This window comes from Neolamprologus brichardi, chromosome 7 (assembly GCF_056152115.1).
Source record: "Neolamprologus brichardi isolate AB-2024 chromosome 7, ASM5615211v1, whole genome shotgun sequence".
In the NCBI taxonomy this organism is placed as follows: Eukaryota; Metazoa; Chordata; class Actinopteri; order Cichliformes; family Cichlidae; genus Neolamprologus; species Neolamprologus brichardi.
In genome coordinates this window covers 59,105,795-59,127,928 of record NC_142110.1, presented here as the reverse complement: position 1 = coordinate 59,127,928, position 22,134 = coordinate 59,105,795, and the positions used below count along the sequence as shown (strand labels likewise).

Here is a 22,134-nt window from a genome sequence, read left to right as displayed (position 1 = left end):
TTTAGCTGTTTAGGAAGGGGGGAAGTTTTATGAGTAAGGTGGTGTTTTGAGATGTGAGAGACTTGCCACGTTTAGCGCAAATATTGTGTAGTTAGTGTGTAGTGTAGTCAATAGTTTTGTTGTGTGTGTCAGAACAATGAGGCGACTACTGAATATTACAGGTGTTACAGCAGTGATACATCTCCTGTTGTCCGGCCTGCAGGTATCAGGCTGTTGTTCTCCTTTATCTCATAGTGGACAGAAATTATTTTTGGAGTGGCACAAATGATTTGTGTGGCATCAAATTTGACGCAGAACAGCTGATTGTTCTGTAAATAGTTTGAAATGTTTATTTAAAAAAACGCATTGGCTGCATTTGAGGTAAACAGCTGCAAAAAACTTTGTTTGCATAACTCAGTTACCTTTTTGAAGAAGTAACTATATAATTAATTGCCCAACATTGGTCATTAATACTGTATTTTGCAGACAGAGAGTTACAGGACTCTCTCCCAGACCACAGACTCCTACTCATAATACAAGTCAGAGCTTTATTATATAAAAAAAAAAAAAGAAAGAAAGAAAGTTTTGTTTTCAAAATTGGAGTTCAAGTTAGCAATAGTGTTAACATACTACATAGGTCATGAACAAGATTCTTTTTAAATTTTCATTGTAAGTGGGCTAAAGCAGTTAATTAAAAGTAGTCCGACATAAATGTAAATGCTGTAATTTGATTATTTTAATAAACCATGTAACTTGGATGGATTCAATGCTGGCATGACCACAGTGCACACGTCTGCTGTTGCTCACAAGAGACCGCTCAGGGAGTTTGTATGTTCGCTCATACACATGAAAAAATAGAGGGAACATTGATGTGGACATGTGATATGATCTGTTATTTATGCAGCGATACAAATGTTTTAATAACGAAGAACATTAAAACAATACTGTTGGCCACATGTCGGCAAAATTTAGTGGTGTTAGTACTTAACGCGGTTCAGGTTCTACTTGGTTTTAAACCCTTTAAAATATACGGCGTTCAATGGTTAACTTTAATCTTACAGAGAATGTGACGAGTTTTTCGACAATTAAAGTCAGTGTTATATGCACAAACAGAACAAGCTGAAATGTAGACAGGTTGTGAATGCTGCCTGGATTTCAGTCCCGAATATGCACGGTACAACCAGGATTCATAGCACTGTTAATTTTAGCTCGATTACTGCGCTGGCTGTTCCGTGGTGTCAAGCCAAACGGACTTTAACGTTTGTTTTAACGAGCTGATGGTTCACTTGTTAAGCTGAAAGAAAGGTGCTTTATTCATAGAAGTCAAACATGTGGTCACTGTACCAGCTGGGATCTTATTTAGTACTGCTAATAACACAAACAGAAAATACTCCTTCTGTTACCGTTTTGTTATAGTCTATACACCTGAGACTGTCACCTTTCTGTCTGTCCTGCTCTTTTCCCTTCTCTCTCATTGTTTCATAAAAGCATGAACATGTATTTATAAGTTACACTTGTGTTTGAATCCTGCAGCTTATCATACATTCACTTTCCATGTGTGAGAACTTCAAGTGTCCAGAGTCAGGATAGATTGAGGGACCCACTGCTGCAGATCACTGTTCCGGAGAACTTTCACAAAATACACTCTACAGTTTATTACTGTAACTGAGTTTAATTCAGATCAGTTCAGCTTAAATTTATTTCTTATATTTCACATATTGTTGATTCTTCTAAATGAGTTAAATACTGCTTTTTGAAGGTTTGAGATCGAACTTCAAACAAAAGCTTGAAATATCTCACTTTGTTTATAAAACAAAAAGACAAACAAATGGTACTACTATATTTCAGTTCATGAAATGGTTAAAAATGTGACTTAAAGACAAACAGGTTAAAGCAGTAGGTTCCCAACAGGCATTTTTTTTAATTTTTCATAGGAAAAGCAAAATAAAAAGCAAAAAATTACTATAAAGCGACAGTAACTAAACAAATAAAAGAAAGAAGCAACAGTACATGTTAACATAATTCTTCAGAGTATATTCAAGTTGAAAATCATCACTTTATGATAGAAAATAAATATTTTCAACTTGTTTTCACTCCTCCATGCTAGCTGAAAAAGGAGGCTGCAGTGTCCCTCATGCACAGGGAACAGTATGAACCATCTAGGTTTCAGCATGCAGATGGCCACTAGTGCACAAAACTACAATCAGAACACAGTCTACATGCTAAAATCAATTCAACTCTCATTCACTGTAAGGACTTTACAGATCTGAGGCAGGGACGCTTTACCCTTTAAGTACTTCAATTTTTTTCCTTTTCAAAAATAAATTGTTGTTGACCTTCACCAACCTGTCAGCTCTTTGGGTCCTTCTACTATCCAGACTTCACACTTACAGGTTTTCCATGTTCCACTTCTGAACACACTTGTGGGACCATAAAAAGCCTGTGAGTACAAAATGTTAATGCAGAAATCCAGCAGATCCTTTCAAACTTCCCCAAAAGCCCTAAAAAGTCATGGCTGCTTACTGCTCTCTATTTAAATGTTTGGCAATTCCTCTGATGCACAGATACATACAAAGGTGCATTATGACAAAGAATTGGGTCTGAACATCCATAAGTAAAAAAAATAAAATGAAAACAAACAAACAACAACAAAAAAACAACCCAAACATGGCTTGGTTGTCTTATAGCAATATAGATATTGAAAATTAAGGTGAATGGTAGAATGCTTTCAAATTAAAGGAGGAAACACCTCAAAGACAGACATTCCGATTTTTTAGCCAGGTTGAAACAGGCAAAATCTCACTTGACTCATATTAATATGATTCAGTAAACAGTTTCTTTTGAAAAGTCTGAAACCATAAAAACCATCCTCTCTTGGCTATTTTTCTCTTGGGATCTATTCAAAAAACAGATAACATTCTTCTGCGAAGGACTAATGGACTGACTGATCTTTCCATCTCCATAGTACATCAAGTCTCAGAAATCCAAATGTAGGCCATGTGACAGAAATGGTGACATGCCTTATTAAAAAGGGAAAAAACACAGTGTAATACTAATATCTAAGTAAGACAACTGCTGCTGTAGATGATATTAGTTCCCTGTTAGAAACATGAAGATGTTCCACTTGTCCAAGTACATAAAGCTGTTCAGATCAGGTTGTCATTTCAGTAACCATTCACATAAATAAACTCAATACCATGTGCATTGACCTAATGTGAGCATCACTGTGTGTGTGTGTGTGTGTGTGTGTGTGTGTGTGTGTCTCAGACATCTGATTCAGTTCCTCTAGAGTAAACATTTGATACTTAGCAGTATGCTGCTGCCATGAGCAGAGTGAAACATATTGGTAGTGGTAGTCCATGTGTGCTGAGGAATGCAGTGTCCTTAATCACAGGCTGCCGCAGAACTGACCATATATACGTCTGTGTTCCAGATGCTACGTTGATGCTTTAAGGATGACTTATGTCCTTAGTTGTTTTAACGAGTAACAGGAGCCTCCTGACCAGCTTCACATTGCCTTCTACCAAGAGGGGGCGGTGTTGGCCAGTCGTCTCATACGCCTACAAAAACAGTTTATTTGAAGAAGAATCTTTTAAAAACTGTAGGAATGATCAGAGATTTTACAAGCCTGATAACCCAGTACAAAGTATGATTTGGTCAAACTAAAAAAAGACATGCATAAGTTCTAGTGCCACAATACATACACACTGATCTTAATTATTGAGATGACACCATTAAACAATCAGTAAATTAGAAGGTTCAATGCCTGGCTCCTCCAGTCTGCAAGATACTGCAAGAGTGTGAATGTTAGATAGAAAGCACGTCAGTGTATGCTTGTATGCATGAATGACTGATGCATGTTGCATTAAGTGCTCAGAGTAGAAAAGCAGCATATAGGAACTTATAAGGAGTTCATTTTATATACTGGCCCAAACTATGTAAATATTTTTATTTTTTTTATTAGTCCTTTATTTATCCAGGTAAAAAAATCTCATTGAGATTAAAAATCTCATTTCCAAGAGAGACCTGGCATATTAACAGTTAAAACCACTCCCATTGCAAGGAAATTAAAATTCACAATGACTATATCATCCATATCATGTCTTTGCAATAGATGATGCAAGAATTATGGCTTCTGAAAAAGAGGTTTCAAAACACTACTGTGTAAATGACTCTACACTACTGATTATAGATTATTTCATGAGAAAAAAAAAATTTACTATTTAAATTAATATGTAAGGATGGACAGACAAGTCAAAAACAATGCATCCAGCCAAGGCTGCCCAAGGTGTGGAATACTGAAAATGGTGGCTAGAGCCTTCCATTACTTCAATGATGGAATAAGAGGAATAATGAAGCTTTTATGAAGAGCGTAAGACGGGTGAGATGCACTGTTGTTGAAGATCAGAGATTTTTAGAACGTCTCTGCAGGGAAACATTGTTAAGCTGATTTTGATATTGCACTATTAACACTCAGAGTTGAACCAGTTCTGCTCAGCTGCTCTGAAAATAAAGCCTCGATATTACATTTCATCATGAGTTCATCAACCATGTTCTGAAGCGTAGATTAATTAACATGTACAACATGTACACTTTGAATTTGTGACTCTGCCCATTTATGGAATCTTTTTTTTTAAATTACTAACCTATTTAGTGGCACCATATGACTGTCAGTCTGATAAAAGTCAATGGAGCAGATAATAACTATATTAAATGCATCTAACTGTGTCACCTTGTGTTTCTGTCTTGGTCTCTGATCTTCTTCTCCATTTCAGCATCTGTCAGGGTCTCCAACAGGGGGCACCACTGGTCTGCATCACCTGTGTTGCGAATGGCAATCTCTACTGTGGGTAGTGGGTTCTCACTGGAGACATTCCAAGTATGAGAGTAACAAATGAGTGCACCATAACACACCAAGATTCACACAGTCATTCTTAAAGGCTTATTACAGTGACTTACCTGAAAGCATAGGTCCTCTGGTGCCAGCTGAGCTGACCACGGATGCTGTAGGCAATAGTGGTGACAAACTCCCCGCCGAGACCCAGCTCAGAGCACAGCTTCAATGCAAATGACTCTGGAGAGTTCTCCCTCTCTGACATGTCCCACTCAAACTGGTCCACCAGAGAGATGTTCCCTACATGGATGTTCAGCTGTGGGACATATGAAATTTTCATATACCAACCTATTATAGACGTATTTCTGTTCAACACTGCCAAGATTTGTTTACATTATACATGCTTCCCTTAGGCCGGCATTTTCATTGCTATGCAGATGATACACATGTCTATCTATCCATGAAGCCAGATGAGACACAACAAATAGCTTAACTGCAGGAATATCTTCAAGACAAAGACCTGGATAACCTCTAATTTCCTGCTTCTAAATTCAGATAAAACTGAGATAATTGTACTCAGCCTTAAAAATCTTCGAAATATGGTATCTAAATAGATGCTTGTGTACGATGGCATTATCTTGACCTCCAGTAACACTGTAAGAAATCTTAGAGTCATTTTGATCAGGATATGTCCTTCAATGTGCTTTTTAGTTACTATTAATCCTTTCAGTGTAATTTTTGTCCTGTCATCACCCCCAACTGGTCTTTACAGACCCCACTGTTGTGCTTGGCCAAAGGGGGGGTCATTTGATTGCTTTGGCATGCATACTGCATTATTATGGGGTCTTTGCCTTACATAGTAAAGTGCCTTGATGTAACTGCTATGATTTGGTGCTGTATAAATAAAATTGAATTAAATCAAATCAGGTTAAGATATACATCATTGATCATGGCTGATAAATTTGTCTAAAATAATTTAACATTTTCTTGCTAGACATGTCATTTCTTGACTTCCTGTTAAAATTGTTACTTTGGTGCAGCACCTACCTTGATGATGACTCTCTGGTCCGCCTGGTCTTCTAAGAGGCTGTCAGTGGGGTAAGACTCAATCTGCTGACGAATAGCTGATGCGATGGCTGGGACAAAAGCCAGAGGATTCAAGTCGAGGTCATCACACAAAATCTCAGCAAACATCTCTGGGGTCATAAGTTTCTCTAAGGAAAAAGCAGGTAATTAAACACAAAATAGCACCAGATGCTGCAGATATTTTCAAAGTAGTAGACGTGTATAAGTACCATTCATATTCCATGTGAAGGTATCCCGTAGTTTCTGCCCATCTATCTCCATGTCTAGACGAACAGGGACCAGTGCCTCTATCTGGGCTGCATTCTCATGGATTACTGCAGGGTCGTGGTCATCAAAACTAGGCGAGATGCATACAATCTGATGTTGCATTATTCTTGTTTCACTCAAAATTGTCAACACTAATCCAAATTAAAATTCTACACAGAGCTCACATATCACTTTCTCAAGGTCATAGATACAATTCAGACCTTTCTCCGCTGTGCTCTAAATGTAAAATAGAGGTGGGCAACCTCACGCATTGTCTATGGTCCTGCAGGAAAATACAACAATTTTGGTTCGTTATAAAATGTGGACTGGATAAGATCTTCTCTACTGACACTGAATGCAATCCATTGCGCATGCTACTCGGAGCGGCAAATGACAAAAATCAAAGGGAAGTTTGGAAAGCAGCTTTACAGGCTGCTAACATTCTGTGCAAGGAAATGTGTCCTTTTGAACTGGATCACGGGCACGGGCCCATCTAAGACTCAATGGCAGCAAAAGGTACTGGAATATGCGTTGTAAGACTTCCTAACATGCAAGTTACATAGTAGGGACCATAGGTTTCATAAAATATGGGACCTATTTATGCTGTACGCCGGTTTGGATATTGCTGCTATTTTCTCACGGGCCCTGGTATAATATAAGCATGTCAATGCTACTTTACATATGACTATTGCTAACTCTATCTCATAATCAAAGTATATGGATTTTCTATTTATTTACTTGTATTCTTAAGCCAGGTTGCCTGTTTTGTTCTGTATTGTTGGTAACATGGTAACATGACTTTGTAACATTCACATTCTGATGAGGACACTGGGAGCAAGGATACTTGCCAAATGATACTTTGGCATCCATACTAGAGCAGCCAAGAATTGAATCAACAACCTTCCAACTGGCAGATGACCTAATCAACTGCCTGAGCCACAGCCACCCTAGTGTGACCAATGCTTTCTACCAAGAGCTGAGCAAATTACTGAATAAAAGTGAAATTACTGAAGGAAAACTACTAGACTATGTACAAAAAAAAAGACTATCCAAATGAACAAGTGAGTAAAGACAATCAATGTTGTTGATATAAAAAGTAAACAACTGATGGAGACTGTGTGGGATCTTGAAAGCTGAGGTAGCTGTTCTCTAAATAAATGTGAGCAGGATTCATCAAGAGTGGCTTTACTACAAGCAAATCCAGAAAGACCTGAAACAGATGTAACAGCTGGCCAATAGAATAAGTAGAACAACACAAAACATTTACTGTCAGATGGTGATTGATCCAAATATTAATTTTAATTTTTAATATTATATTAATTTCACTTGTCACTTAAATTGGCAGGAATCTTTTGTGTTGGCCCCAGGTTAGCTGCCAAACAGCCCTGACTGCTCAAGGCATCAACTCCACTAGACCCTTGAAGATGTGCTCTGGTATTTGGCACCAAGATGTTAGCAAGAGATTTATTCAGTTCTGTACGCTGTCTGGGGCCTGCGTGGATCAGACTTGTTTGTCCAGCATATCCCACATATGCTGATTGCTGTGCATCTTTGCTTTGTGGCAGAGGACATTACTCGGCTGAAAGAGGCCACAGCCATCAGCAAATACCATTTCCGTGACAGGATCTACATGGTCTGCAACAATGCTTAGGTAGGTGGTACATGTGAAAGTAACATCCACATTGATGGCAGGACTCAAGATTTCAAAGCAGATCATTGTCCAAAGCATCATATTGCCTCCATGGGCTCACCTTCTTCCCGTAGTGCATCCTGGTGCTAGGTGTTTCCCAGGTAAGATGCACACTCATCTAGTGTAATGTAAAAAAAAAAAAAACATGTAGTTTATCAGACCAGGCCACCTTCTTCCATTGCTCTGTGATCAAGTTCTGATGCTCACACACCCATTATTGGTGCTCTTGGTAGTTGACATGGGCATCCTGGCTGATCTGAATGCTATGCAGCCCCATATACAACAAGTGTGGGACACTGTGTACCTTTCTATCATAACCAGCATTAAAATTTTTCAGATATTTGATTTACTGTTGTTAATAAAACTGTCTGTTGGACTGAACCACATGGTCCAGCTTTCTCTCTCCATATGCATCAAGGAGCTTTAATGACTCTGTCACTGGTTCATCACTGGTCCTTCCTTAGACACAGACCACTGCAGACTGGGAACACCCCACAAGAGCTGCAGTTATGTAGATGCTCTCGCCTAGTCTTCTAGCCATCACAATTTGGCCAGCCAAGCCATCAAACTTGTTGAAAGACACTTGCCCATTTTAAGGACAAATCGTTCACTCGCTCCCACCCACTAACAGGTGCCATGACGAAGGGTGTTATTCACTTCACATGTCAGTGATCATATTATTATGCCTGATTTCTGTATGTACTACAGACTATGCTGAGAAGTTCAAAAACAATGTAGTCGGATAAATTCTACTAGATAAGCTATGAAATATGATCATTTTAATGGTCATTGGTGAGTTGTAGTTGCTGACAAAAGAAAAAAAAATGAACGCATCAGTCTTTAAAGGCCCAGGATTGTGTTGTTGAATTATATTACATGATGGTGTGTCATTGCTAACCTTAACTCTGACATGAACAAGCAGAATACATACAGTAGTAATAAGTCCACAAAACACATGAGAATGGGAACAAACAGCCTCCATACCAAAGAGGGAAGGTCCTCTTCTTGTCACGGCCCATCCGGTTCCGGTTGATGGTGGTGGAGCAAGGCACAGCATCCAGATGGTGAGAGCTGTTGGGCAGTGTGGGAACCCACTGACTACTTCTCTTTGCCTTTTGCTCCCTTTACAAGAAGAATAAACAAACATCTTCTGTCTCAACCATGATCAGCAATAAGGGATTTCATCACTTAGAATTACAGACTTATCAAAGCTCTCTTGAAGCTTTGCTAAAATGTAAAAAAACAAAACAAAAAACTCCATTCATCTATGCAACCAACAAAACTGAGTGAGTCATGAGTTGATGTCATCATATAACTTGGGTCTGCATTCATCAGCAGATTACCTGAGGTAAGCAGGGGGCTCTGTGTTGATAGACACTGCTTTGTATTTCTCATCATTTCCATCAAAGATCTCTTCACACTCTGAAGCCTTCAGCAGAGTAACACTGGTGGCTGTAAATGAACAATTGTCCAGAGAACAAAGACACATGTTTTACAGTAGCTTTAGCTTTTCTTTTTTTTTTTTCTTCTTTTTTTTTTTTTTGGGGGGGGGGGGGGGGGGGTAATATTTGTTTGCAGCAAGAAGTTCAGCTCAACACCAAAATTAAAGACATTTCCTATAAATTTTACTTTAAAAAGGAAAAAGTTTTTACTATTGCACTTTAATTAAAAAAATATTAAAGTACACAAGCAATATTATATACTTTTTGTTCTTACCGTTTTTTAATTTTTTGTAAGTACACTATATTAAAAGGATTTATTTTATTTCAGTTACAGGAAATGTTTTTGGATTTTTTTAAGTTTACTTTTAGTTATCTGTAACAACACTGACAGTCACATCAATCTGTAAAGGTAAAGTCTCAAGATACATGATGTTATTGATAGTCCAGTAATAAACTCAGGCATAATATTGTTTAAATACTTGAAATGTTTGCAGTTTTTGCCATCTAACGGACTTAAGTCCATTTTGAAGGTAAATGTACTTTTTATTTCTGCACAGCTAAGTGTACTGCTTACATTTCTCCATATCATTTTGAGTAACTGATTGAAAGTAGGACTTGAGTATTTTTTTGTTGTGGTAGTGTCTGGGGTTTTCTCAAACTGCCTTCATGTCTGCAGAAGATTTTGTGGATAGGAAATTCTATACAACCCTGGGAGTAGTCCAAATCATGTTAATATCCACAGTAACCCCTTACCCTGCACACATACAAAAAGCCACTCACCATGTGATGATGCTACAATTTTCTTTCTCTCCTCCACAGAGGCCAGCCTCCTCCATAAAGATGGATATCTTTTATAAAGGGAGCCTCTGAACATCCGCAGATAGTTTCCAACCTTGAACAGCAAAGTGCATGTGTTTTTCCACAGTGAAACAAATGTTAAAAACAAAGAACCAAAGAAACAGATAACAGCACCTGTCATAACTGCAGTTCTATCAAAAGAACCATTTCATTTTTTGTTTATAGTGATTTAGCTGTAATTGTTCTTCCATGTTCTTAAATGCAGATCCAGAGCTGCTGGCTAGATGATGCTAGCATGCTAACGAGCGCCACTGATGCCTCAATAAACAAAGAAGCATGTGAAACGAAGAGCGGGGTGTAGTCAGTCAAACAAGCTGCTACCAAAGCTCTAATTGTGCCGTTCAAAACCAGTAAAAACTAACCTTAGCGTCTGCAGTTTTGCTGTAACTTCGTATTCCCTACTCATTAACTTGGGTTACTGCAGTTAGTTGAAATGGGTTATGTTAAAATAAAGTAAGACTGGAAAAATATATCTTTCTGATTTGTGTAACATGCTTAAGTGACGCAGCTTGAGCCATCTGTCATTATTATTAAGACCGTTTTGATGTCACTTTTGCACTGCTCAAAAGGTAGTCACAAGATATCAATCAATCAGTGTGACGCTATGAAGACACTGTGGACCCAAATCTCTCAGGAATGTTTCCAGTTCCTTGTTAAATATGTGAAACAGAACTAAATCAGTTGGGGATAGACTTTAGCCCAAACAAACTGGATAATCTGAAGAAAATGGATATTGTCTTAACTATTAGCACACTAAAGATGCAAATCATTCATTAAGAAAAACAAATGTTTCCAAACCACCTTGCAAATGTTAATAAACATTAGGACTGCTTTTCATTGTCATGCCAACTAATTTGAAAGCTATCAAACATTTCAATCACTGTTTGTAGAAACAAAAGGAGCTGCACCAGTTGTAAGCATGGCACAGTCCTGGCTTTGAAATACCATCCAAAACTCTGTCTTATTTTATCTTGATCTGTCTTATTTCCAAACTAGTCTTCTGCTTTAAAAACGAAAAACAAAACACACACACACACTTTTTTCAACCAGGTGTGAAAATAAATCCCGCTTCTCTTCTTGTAAGCAAAAATGTGGACATGAGAGTATCAGACCCTTTAGCCCGCACATGCATACAGTAATTTACCAAGAAGAAACTCCTAACAAGACAACACCAGGACTAGAAGCTATAGCAGCTCATGGCATAACCTCCAAACAGCTGAGGTAGGATGTGACATTCGAAGGTGCCACAGCTCAGTATTGATGCCATGTTTTGAGCTAACTGTCAATCAAATTTTAAGATCCTAAGATTGGTGCCTCCAAAATGCTGCTGTAGTGAAAAATTTAGCTGAACTCTGCAAAGGGTGATTGCAAAAAATACCTTTAAGGTCCTCCAAACAGTGCTAGCCCGCACAGTGCAGTGGACAACTATACGTTTTTATTCACCTTTTTTACCAAGTGGGCTGTGTTTGTCGACTCAAGCAGTGCAAAAGTGACATCAAAACGTTCAGAATAATAATGGCAGACGGCTCAAGCTTAGTTGAAATGGGTTATGTTAAAATAAAGTAACTGCAGTAACCCAAGTTAACGAGTGGGGAATACCAAGTTACAACAAAACGACAGAAGCTGAGGTTAGTTTTTACTGGTTTTGAACGGCACAATTAGAGCTTTGGTAGCAGCTTGTTTGACTGACTACACCCCGCTCTTCGTTTCACATGCTTCTTTGTTTATTGAGGCATCAGTGGCGCTCGTTAGCATGCTAGCATCATCTAGCCAGCAGAAAGGATAACTGCAGCAAGCATAAGAGATTTAGGCCCCGGAAGTTTGTGTACAGACCGCCACATACCTCCGACCCCACCATATAAAAGTCTCCATCTTGTTCGAGCTGAAATTTTACCGGCTTCTGGCCAAACGTTTTACTGAGAGCTAATTGCATCTTTACGCAGTCACTATACTGCTAATTATTTGAGTAGCCTTTCTTGAGGTGCGTTCGCAGTCTGAGTTGAAAATGGGAAATCCGATATCGTCCCTTCAAATAGGTTTTGCTTACTTAAACCAATTAGGAGCATGTCTGCTCACCAAGTATAAAACGACATAAAGATTATCCACAAAAAATTGAAAACTACAGAAATTTCTGTACCAGTCCCTATTTAGATGGATTAAATGAGGACATTCAAATTTGGAAGAATTTTTCCCGAAAAGTCTAAACGCTTCATGGGATGCTACTCTCTTTCTGTCCTCGTTCAAAGTGGATGAACAATTTCCAGTGCTCATTACCGCCCCTACTGTTCTACATTAAAAATTAGATTTAACTCCGCCAGCTGCAGAGGTTATCTGCGATGTCCATATTATTGTAGAGTTCTCACAATTCCTTATGAAACTAATGCAGCGGTCCCCAACCTTTTTTGCGCCACGGACCGGTTTATGTCCGATAATATTTTCACGGACCGGCCTTTAAGGTGTCGCGGATAAATACAACAAAATAAAACCAGTACCGGTACCAAAAAAAGATTTATTCATAACACACGGGAAAATACCCAGGGAAACCGAGTTAATGATTAAAAAAAAAAATGCTAAAAACTGATAAAACCTTGAAAACCATAAATTTCACACCCGAGCCTCAACTCTCACGGTCCGGTACCAAACAACTCATGGACCGGTACCAGCTTGGGGGTTGGGGACTGCTGATCTAATGCAAACGGCACATAGGTCTTCTAGATATTGGATCAAAATACACACACAGAGAGTGCCAAATAACCGAGATTAGCCCAAGTATTCATAAATCCATTTTTTAGGCACATGAAAGATTCTTTCTACTCCAGTAAGTCTACTATAAAAATGGATTGTGTATTACAGATATGTTTAAAGCTATCTCAATCAAATTAAATATGACAATAGTGCAGAAAACACCAATATTCCAGAAGTGCGTACAAGGAACAAAATTTACATATTTGTCTTTCTGGAACATTTAAAAAAAAAAAAAAAAACAACTATCTGCCATTTGAATTTTCAAAAAGTCTAAATTTTGTTTTGCTACCAATAAGGCAAGAAAAACTAAGTGTTCTTGTAAAAAGATATTGCTTAATAATAACTGACTGCATAAATGCCTGGAGGCGTTTTCAAATGGCTAGCATTGACATGCCATTACCAACCACTTTACACTTATAACAGATTCAGCAAATCTAACATGACATTGAAATGTCTGCCTTTAGGCTCAAGATAGCTTGCTAACCCATTATTCTCACTTTGCGCCACACCTCATGGGCTATGAAATCAAAAACAGTGAAAATCCTTACATCTCCGTCTCTAACAATAAGACAAGTTACAAGAGTCTTTCAACTGACATGTTGCATTTTTACACTCAGAATTAGTAAGAACATCTTTGGTTTCAAGCGAAAACTAAAACATTTCAAAGAGATGAAACCAAACTATTGTTTGCAACAGACATTTATTCTTTAAAAAAGTGAAATAAAAAAAATGCACTCTTTGTAAATAAATTCATTTCAATAATATTCCACTGCTGTCATTTTCCTCTTTCATATAATTGTATGCCATAATTTATTCATTTATTTTTCCCCGGCGACAAAGACAAACATCACCTGAGGCCCTCAGGTTCACCATCCACAGTTCCATCGGAAGCTTGTATTCTATCAAATAGTCTTAGAGCGACGATCTGGCATCAAGAAGAGTTTGTGAAGATGATTAAAGCCCATATACACAGACAACACACCGTTATCTCCAAACCACTTGTGGCTGTTTGGCATTCCTCATCCACAACTAAACAAACACGTCAAAAACAAAGACCATGTCTTCAACTCTCTGAGAGAAGGTCCCTGAAGGTGACCTGATGATCAGGGATGAAATAGAGGGTGTATTTAACCACCAAGGCGCTGTCCTTCCCCCCACGCAAACCCGCCCGGGCGGTCCTCTGGCAGGGGGTTATAGTTGGCATCTTCTTCTGGAGTGTCAAAGAGCATCTTTCTGTGGGAGAAACACGGCAAAAGGAGAAGGAGTCATTCCTACAAACACAGAAGTAGTGCTAGTGATGCAGCTAAGAACGGATTTTTGTTAGATTGTCCAACATAAAAAAATATGTCAATCAAACTGAAGATACACAGCAGCTTTATCCAGAACAAAATATGGAAACGGACTGCTGTCTACATATGTAGGCCTCTTGACTTTTCAGGGTTTGCCTTGATTTCAAGAGCCACATAGGAACCTCCCATGAATTTATTATGAATTTCTACCATAGCCCCTTTTGATGATGTCATTTTTTAAGAATCCATTATTTTTGATAGAAAATAAAATGGCCTGCTCTTATCTGCGTTTTGCAACTTGCGCAATTTCAGTTAGTCTTCAAAGACACTGTTTAGTACTTTGTGAATTCCAAGTTTTATTTCTGTTAATGAAGAATATAGCTTGAGCATATGTCAACATAATGTTTAAATGACAAAAGCATTTCGTGAAACAAAAACTGGATTTCAGCCAACCAAATTAATTTGTGCTTGAAGTGTGTTTTGTAGCTCGTTATTGATTCTAAGGGCATGACATGCTTTTTCCACTGTTCTCCTACCTCAGCTGGCCTCAGGAAAGAGAGAAAAATCAAAGGAAAGAACAATAACTGGATCTTAGAAAAGTAGTTAAATCATGACAGACACCTCTGTGTGTGTAAAGACCAGCTGCACATGGTGGTGACTGCAGCCACATGTCTGTTTAGAGAAATTCCCATCTGCTACTTAAAACTTCTCTCACACCACAAATATTAGAATTATTCTGTGACTCACATAATTGATGGGGTCTTGAGCCACCTTCCACCACCTGGTTGATTTGGGAAAACATCCTCCAGGAAGAAGTACACATGACCAACAGCAATACCTCAAGAGAAAAATACAAATCAGTTTTATTCTAACCCATCAAAACCTTGCTGTACACCACTAAACACAGCAGGTACCTGCAAATCTTAGCATACCACCAAAGTAGCGAACACTGACAGCATGGGTCAATTATAAGCACCTAAAAGATCCACGATGATAGAGTTGCCCAGCAGAAGCGAGAATCCCATTAGCACCCAGGGCAGGAAGGGTGCCTGAAAGTTGAGCAGGCCAAAGAAGTTCATGCGAACATTCGGGTTCCGTCGACTCCACACGTATACCAGCATGATGGTGAAGGCCTGGCCCAGGAACACCAGACTCACAAAAGTGCCAAATATCTGAGACTTCATTGAGGACAAATGGCTGAACATTACTGCTGACTGTTTGTGTCTGCCCAACATTAACAGACTATTAATCAATCAACGGCAGCAGAGAGATCGAAAAGTTGCTTACCACATAAGGAGTGTATGTATGTATATATGTCGTATATAAAGTTGTTCTCTGAACGATCTAAGAGGATACAGTCATCAGAAGTCCACCAAAGAGAAACATGAAGACAAAGTCAGCCGTGCGTCCCCTGAAAGAGCCCTCCTCCAGCATTCGACAGTATCTGTACCTGCAAGTACATGGTTAAGGAAAGCTGCGAGAAAAATGTACACATCATCACCATCATCCCAATTTGTGCTTTAATTTTTTTTATTTATTTATTTTTTTACAAGAACTCTATTTTTACATAACTTTTTAACATATCATCTCTAAAACCACACCTGGCGTTCCCAGTGAAACAGAAAGTAAAGCATGCATAGCGACTTTGTGTGTAAAGAGCTGTGGAACTGAGAAGGATACAGAAAAATCATATTGAACAGGAAATTGAAACCAACCGGACCAAAAAACAGGAAGTTGGTTATTAGTCGCCATACCTAGAAGTGAAAGAAACAATATTCAGCTGCAGATAACAGTAAAACTACTACATCCATTTGTCCAGTTTAAAATAATGTCAGTGCAGGCTTTGTTTAATCCTTAGCTCAACAAGTTCACATTCACATAGAAATGTTGAAATCTTGATTTTTATTTAATTATGTAATTATTTTACTGTAGTTTATATTTTGCACCAGCAGTTTTACATTTTTCGTTAAATGGAACCAGATCTGTTACTTTCCGGTTCCTTATTTTTAGTATTAGTCTAGAGTAGCTTTGATCGAGTCACAGTTCAAAATAATCATTATTTGTCTTATACTGCCCATTGTTGAGGTCCCTCAGTTTTACTGCTTACCCATATATTTTCAATCTTCTGACTGGCTGCTTAAACAGCGGGTTTTCATTTTGGTATGGTCTTAATCTGAGGGTCAGATAACTCACCTGATAATTTCTTAGAATTAAATCTGGGTTGAAGTAGAGCTGAAATGGTGTGATGATCTCTAGTTGCTGAAAAAGAAAGCAAAGTAAAGAATAAGTTATATGTAACAACAATGACAATAGCACAAAAAGATCCAGTGTATCTTTATTAAAACCAAGCTTAGTCCACTGTGTACACAAACAGAAATAATGCTCTGGTTTAGACAAATCTGACCTGGCATTTTCTGGAAAATCAGCTGCATAAGACAGCTGCTTACACAGTATAAGTCTAAGCTTGATTCATCAAGACAACTGCAGTCAGACAAGTCGGAGTCCTGCTCCGCTTTCTTTTCTACACTTTAATGTTACCTGGAGCTAAAAGCACCAACATCACAATACTTTAATTTATAAGTATTAGTAATGAACAAGGAATCAAGACATGTAAAACATTGGGCAAATACTGACACTGAATGGCTCAGTGTCAGTATTTGCCCAAAGTTTTACATGTCTTGATAGTAATGAACAAGGAATCAAGACATGTAAAACTTTGGGCAAATACTGACACTGAGCCATTATCTACCCCTGTAATTCCCCTTTCTGTTTGAGATCAAAGCAGTGAATGCTGGAGAAACCCTACTGTTTTACTCTGGATTTCTTGTTGCCTTTTAGTTATTTATTTTCTCCTTTGTACCAGAGATATATCTTCACAAACAGTTAAATCCACTTAAGGTCCTTCAGCTCTTCATCATCACACTATTTTTAAACATTAAAAACAAAGCAAATCTAGAAAACACAGATCAATATTAGCCCGTGACACTGGTAAATTCATTCAGCTGATATTGCCGACTCTGAAAATACCAACATCCAATAATCAATAAGAAGTGCATTTACTTTCAGAACTGTGACTGTACTGTAAAAAGTACACTCAGAATGCCTTATCAGCCAACTCACATGGGGTTTAGGCAGCTATTTTGCATATTTCTTGTTATTGCATCAGAAACTGAAAATGACACGACTGTGCACATTATAACAGTAACTGCAAAATAAGCCATTTTATGCTAATAATTACAATAATTCAAAAATACTGACTACTGTTTAAAAAAACCCAATAAGAAGCTCCAAAATACCAAAATTTCACGGTCAGCTTCATGCAGTTCTGTGAAAAACTTTTAGCCCCCCTTAATGAATTCTTTCTTTCCCTCTTTTTTGTACTGTCACACATTTTTTTCAGATCAAGCAAATTTTAACATTACATAAAGAGAACCCAAGCAAATACAAATTTCAGTTTTTTAACTAGTGATTTTATTCATTAAGTGAAAAAGCTATCCAAACATACCTGACCCTGTGTGGAAAAGTAACTGCCCTCTGACCCTAACTGCTAATGCCACCCCCAGCAACAATAACGGCAAACCAGCCTTTGCGATAACCGGCTATGAGGTTTTTAAAGATGTATCTGGGTGAAATCTGGCCCACTCATATTAGCAGAATTAGTGGTCGACGCAGGTTTGGAGTAATTTTGGTTGGTAGGCTGGCCTCTCCTGGGAAGGAATGATTTGCACCCAACACCTTATCAACCTACCTACATGGGCTTTAAAATGGCTCCACTGTGACCAACTGAAACATCATCGGCCAGTTCTGTATCACCTTTTCCCACTGCTGCACACACATGCAGAAAAACAAATTTGTCTAATGCAGTGCGACAGTCCCCACATTTTACATCTAAGACAGCTTGAAAGAAAGAGCATATATAACATGCATCCCCTAAAACTGGACTGTAAAATTCTAATAATGTTTATCCATGATGATGAGAGTGACGTGAGCCGCTAGCACCAGGTAGCTCTTAACCCTACAGGATAAATAAACAACAACTGTAGCTTGTGAGGCGCGCTAAGGAAATTATCGATCGTTTCAACAGCCGTTTGACAGGTCAGAGAGAGGCCGTACAAGTAACCCGCTCCGCTTATAGCTTCATATCACTTAAACAAGAGATCCAACTAGGTTCAGTTCAGGCACGTACCCTTCTAACAGGTTCCCAAGCACCGAGCTAGCACCGAAGTAACCACCTTACGATGACCGCGGTAAGCAATGCGAGTTTATGATTCCCTGTCTAACCCTGAGAACACCTGAATGAGTCTTACCACCGCAGCAGTTGTGAGTACACAGGCGGTTGTGTATGCCCTGGTAACAACAGGAATCTGTAGGTATTCCTGTTGCAGCGTCTGGTAAGCCATTTTAGACCGACTGAAAGCTTCCGGCACTTTCTTGACACGTCATCCCACAAAGCCAACGGTGCTGCATTCAAGCACGTGGGACAAATGGCAAATGTTCCAGATTCTACACTTTTATTCAATCTATGGTCTTTCGCCGATGTTTTTATTGAATATACAGATGTGGATCGTAAGACTGATGGTTTTTGTAGTTTCCATATTTCAAGAAGAACTAATGTAGTACAGTTTTTATTTATTTTGTTTTGACATGTTTGACATGATAACGTTAAAAAAAAAAGAAAAAAGACGTAGACTTCAAAATACACGTAATATTCTAAGACGAAATAGGATATTACCTGGAGATTGTTATACACTTTAGGTTGCTCTATTCCTTTTATTGAAATATCTTAAAGATGTATGAGGGTATATTACCTTTTAGAACACAAGTCCTGTCGAAATTATTTTAGCCAAGAATCAGCATATTATCAGAGGCGTGTGGAGAAGCGTGTTGCCAACATTCATGGGGTATTCCCTCTTTACACTGGCTGTGTCAAGATCCAGCCTTTGAAAAGAAAGCAGGTGGTCTCTTCAAAAGAAAGCGTTCAAATTTTAACCTCGTAAATTTTTTGTATGTGCAAAATGTATTTTTAAAGTGTGTGTGTGTGTGTGTGTGTGTGTAATAGAAAGCACTTAAAGTTCTAGAACAAAACACTGAATGACTGGAAAATACACTGCTCAAAAAGAGGAGTTAAAACACATATCTTGATGAATGAAATCTTCCCCAGGTAAGCACGTGTACCAGGACATTCATGTGATGTAAAAGAAAATGTGATTCATCAGACCAGGCCAGCTTCTTCCATTGCTCTGTGGATTAGTTCTGATGCTCACACATCCGTTATTGGCACTGGTCTGAAGCCATGCTGCCCCATAAGTGACAAACTGTGATGGACTGTGTATTCTGACACTTTTCTATCAGAACCTATATTAACTTTTCAGCAGTTTGAGCTATAGTTAACTAATTTGTTGTATCCGATTATACAGGCCAGCCTGAGCCTCGACTCCCCACATGGATGTCATACTATGCTTGCCATAAAACTACTGTGGGTTCACCACTGTTCCTTCCTTGGACCACTTTTGATAGAAAATGAACACTGCAGACCAGGAACATCCCACAAGAGCTGCAGTTTCGGAGGTGCTCCAGTCCAGTCGTCTGACCATTACAATGTGGCCTTTGTGCAAATTTGACAAACTTTATGCTTGCCTATATATCCAGCTGCTATAACAACATCTGGAAGAAGCAACTGCTATTACAACTAGAGATTGATGAGGTCCAACACAAATGCTATGACAAGGGAGAGCCAGGATGTCAGATAAGCAGGAAGATGTCATCATCCTCACCTGCCAAGCAAAGACTCACAGCCTTGCCTAACGGCCTAAAGAGATATACCAGAGAGAAGCCAGAGGAATAAACCAGCTCTACTCAACTGAGCCATCCAAGATGTACTCTCAGTGGCAGGGGGATACTATGAGAACAGCCCTGCCAAGGCTAGAGACTAAGCAATTCTCGAAGAGCACATGGGAGAAAGAGGCAACACATAAAAACAATGCTTAGTGGCTAGCAACCTCCATCAACAAGCTCCAGAAATCATCAGAGTGGAAGACTCAAGCATAAAGAGCTAAATGGCACCATGATTCACAGTTACTGCCTAAAGAAACTAACTGCACTCCAGTGTCAAATAGAACTAGTGAACCAGCTTCTAATGGATAGGGATAATAGATAATGGATGTGATATATATTCAGACTGACTAACTGAACGCTGAACAGTCCTGAGTCTCAGAAGGGGCCACTTCCATCCAACTACTGACCAATAACTGGCCTCAGCACCAAATGGAAGCTCCTGCCAGGCATCACAGCGGCCATGACGAAAAGTTCATGTTCAATACATGAGCAAGGCCCAGAAAGGAATTAGCAGCAACACCAGTGGGGCAAAATCCCAGCTACTGGTACAACTACTCATGGATGGTAAGACCAGGCGGACCAACCTGTGCACTGCCTGGATTTACTACAAGAAGGCCTTTGACTCAGTGAACTAAATAAGAGCCTTCATCAGGAATGCAATGAGGATATGGTAAACAGCCAACTTCAAGCCAGATGGACAAGTCACCATCAAGTGTGGGATTTACCAAGGAAATGCTCTGTTCCCACTTCTGTTCAGCATAGGCCTGAGTCCTCTCAGCCAGCTCATTAATAAGACTGGCTACGGACTGGAGCAAATGTCAGCCGCTTCCTCTACATGGTTGGCATCAAGTTATACGCCAGGAGTAAACAAGACATCCATTCACCAATCCATGCCACTTGGCTCTACTGCAACAGCATTGGAATGTTATTCGGACTGGAAAAGTGTGTTTATATGGTAAAAAAGAGAGAGAAGTTAATCAGAACTGAGGGGAGTGAACTACCAGAAAGCCGCATTGCAGGCATTGAGGATAGCTACCTGTACCTGTACCCACACAAATGGGAACCATGAAGTAGCTGCTAGGAAAACCACAACAATCAAATAAGGCAAGTTCTGAGGAGTCAGCTGAATGGGAAGGACAAGATCTGGGCAACAGCTACACTCTGCCAATCAACAGATGCTCTGCTGGAATAATAAGCTGGCCAAAGGAGCCACTGACATCAACACAAGAAAGCTCCATGGAGGGTTTCAACCAAAGTCCAGCACCCTGGGAATATATGGTAAGCGGAAGGAAGGAAGCCATTGATTAGTCAATGAACACTTCAGGAGGATGGCCACAACTAATCACATGCCTAGTTGTTGTAGGCTCACCTTTCAGCACACTCACTTCACCAGATGCACCTTGTTTCTTTTCCTCACCTTCGGTTGGGTGTGGTGCTTGCACTTAATTGCACTCATCTGTCACCCGTTATATAAGGACTGCACTCACCTACAGCTCACTCTTTAACTCCCACATGGGGCGGCAGCTGAGGTGAGTTTCTGTTTGAGTCTCTTGAGTTCATGTATTATTTTGAGTTACTGAATGACTTAAATCACACTTCATTTCCTTTCAGAGTTAGCAGTCTATGTGTGTCTTTCCTTTTAATACTGAATGTTCAATAAAACGAGAAACCTGCAAGTGATTGCTGACTGTTCATTCTCATCCTGACCATATGAGCCCATGATGGTAACAATCTCCAACCTCTTGAGCCTTCCTTCAAAACACTAGTGAATACCTCAGGAACTAGAACCCCGAGAAAGAAGAGGAGCAAAAACAGGAGCCAGCATGGAAGGACAGACACGTACCACCAACAGATCGAACAGTCACTGTGACCGACTGATGTTGAAAAATTCTTAGTGGTTCGGTTCAATCCCTGGCTCCTTTAGTCTGCATGCCAAGTATCCTTGGGCAAGATACTAACCCCAAATTGCTCTCAGATGCGTTCATCGGAGTATGCATGTGTATGAATGGTAGTGAGGAACTAATTCCATTTGGACACACAAACTGTTTCAGAATTAGGAATTTATTTATTAAGCCATAGCACAAACCACTGATGTGGAAGGACATAACGCTCTACGATTGTAAAATCATA

General features: G+C 39.1%; 2 protein-coding genes across 2 annotated transcripts; both read right to left on the bottom strand.

Moving 5' to 3' along the window:
- Positions 1 to 429: 429 nt before the first annotated feature.
- LOC102792281 (SWI/SNF-related matrix-associated actin-dependent regulator of chromatin subfamily B member 1-like) lies at positions 430 to 12,343 on the bottom strand. The gene is made up of 9 exons (XM_006797319.3): positions 11,979 to 12,343; positions 10,058 to 10,169; positions 9,179 to 9,287; positions 8,820 to 8,957; positions 6,109 to 6,236; positions 5,861 to 6,027; positions 4,939 to 5,129; positions 4,712 to 4,843; positions 430 to 3,539 (listed from the first exon to the last, which is right to left on the bottom strand). The coding sequence occupies exons 1-9, from the start codon at positions 12,066 to 12,068 to the stop codon at positions 3,500 to 3,502; spliced, it is 1,107 nt and encodes a 368-aa protein (XP_006797382.1). The 5' UTR covers positions 12,069 to 12,343; the 3' UTR covers positions 430 to 3,499.
- Positions 12,344 to 13,561: 1,218 nt separating this feature from the next.
- On the bottom strand, positions 13,562 to 18,622 carry derl2 (derlin 2). The gene is made up of 7 exons (XM_006797318.2): positions 18,477 to 18,622; positions 16,363 to 16,428; positions 15,850 to 15,923; positions 15,526 to 15,619; positions 15,146 to 15,341; positions 14,917 to 15,007; positions 13,562 to 14,113 (listed from the first exon to the last, which is right to left on the bottom strand). The coding sequence occupies exons 1-7, from the start codon at positions 18,567 to 18,569 to the stop codon at positions 14,008 to 14,010; spliced, it is 720 nt and encodes a 239-aa protein (XP_006797381.1). The 5' UTR covers positions 18,570 to 18,622; the 3' UTR covers positions 13,562 to 14,007.
- Positions 18,623 to 22,134: the final 3,512 nt, after the last annotated feature.

Excerpts from the sequence above, each read along its gene's own strand:
- LOC102792281 (XM_006797319.3), bottom strand. The coding sequence starts at position 12,068 with ATGCAATTAGCTCTCAGTAAAACGTTTGGCCAGAAGCCGGTAAAATTT. Across the intron at positions 8,958-9,178 it reads GAGCCCCCTGCTTACCTCAG|GGAGCAAAAGGCAAAGAGAA; the intron begins GTAATCTGCTGA and ends CTTCTTGTAAAG. Across the intron at positions 5,130-5,860 it reads ACCAGAGAGTCATCATCAAG|CTGAACATCCATGTAGGGAA; the intron begins GTAGGTGCTGCA and ends TATGTCCCACAG.
- derl2 (XM_006797318.2), bottom strand. The coding sequence starts at position 18,569 with ATGGCTTACCAGACGCTGCAACAGGAATACCTACAGATTCCTGTTGTT. Across the intron at positions 15,924-16,362 it reads TAATTCTAAGAAATTATCAG|GTATGGCGACTAATAACCAA; the intron begins GTGAGTTATCTG and ends TTTCACTTCTAG. Across the intron at positions 15,342-15,525 it reads TTGGTGGACTTCTGATGACT|ATATTTGGCACTTTTGTGAG; the intron begins GTATCCTCTTAG and ends ATGAAGTCTCAG.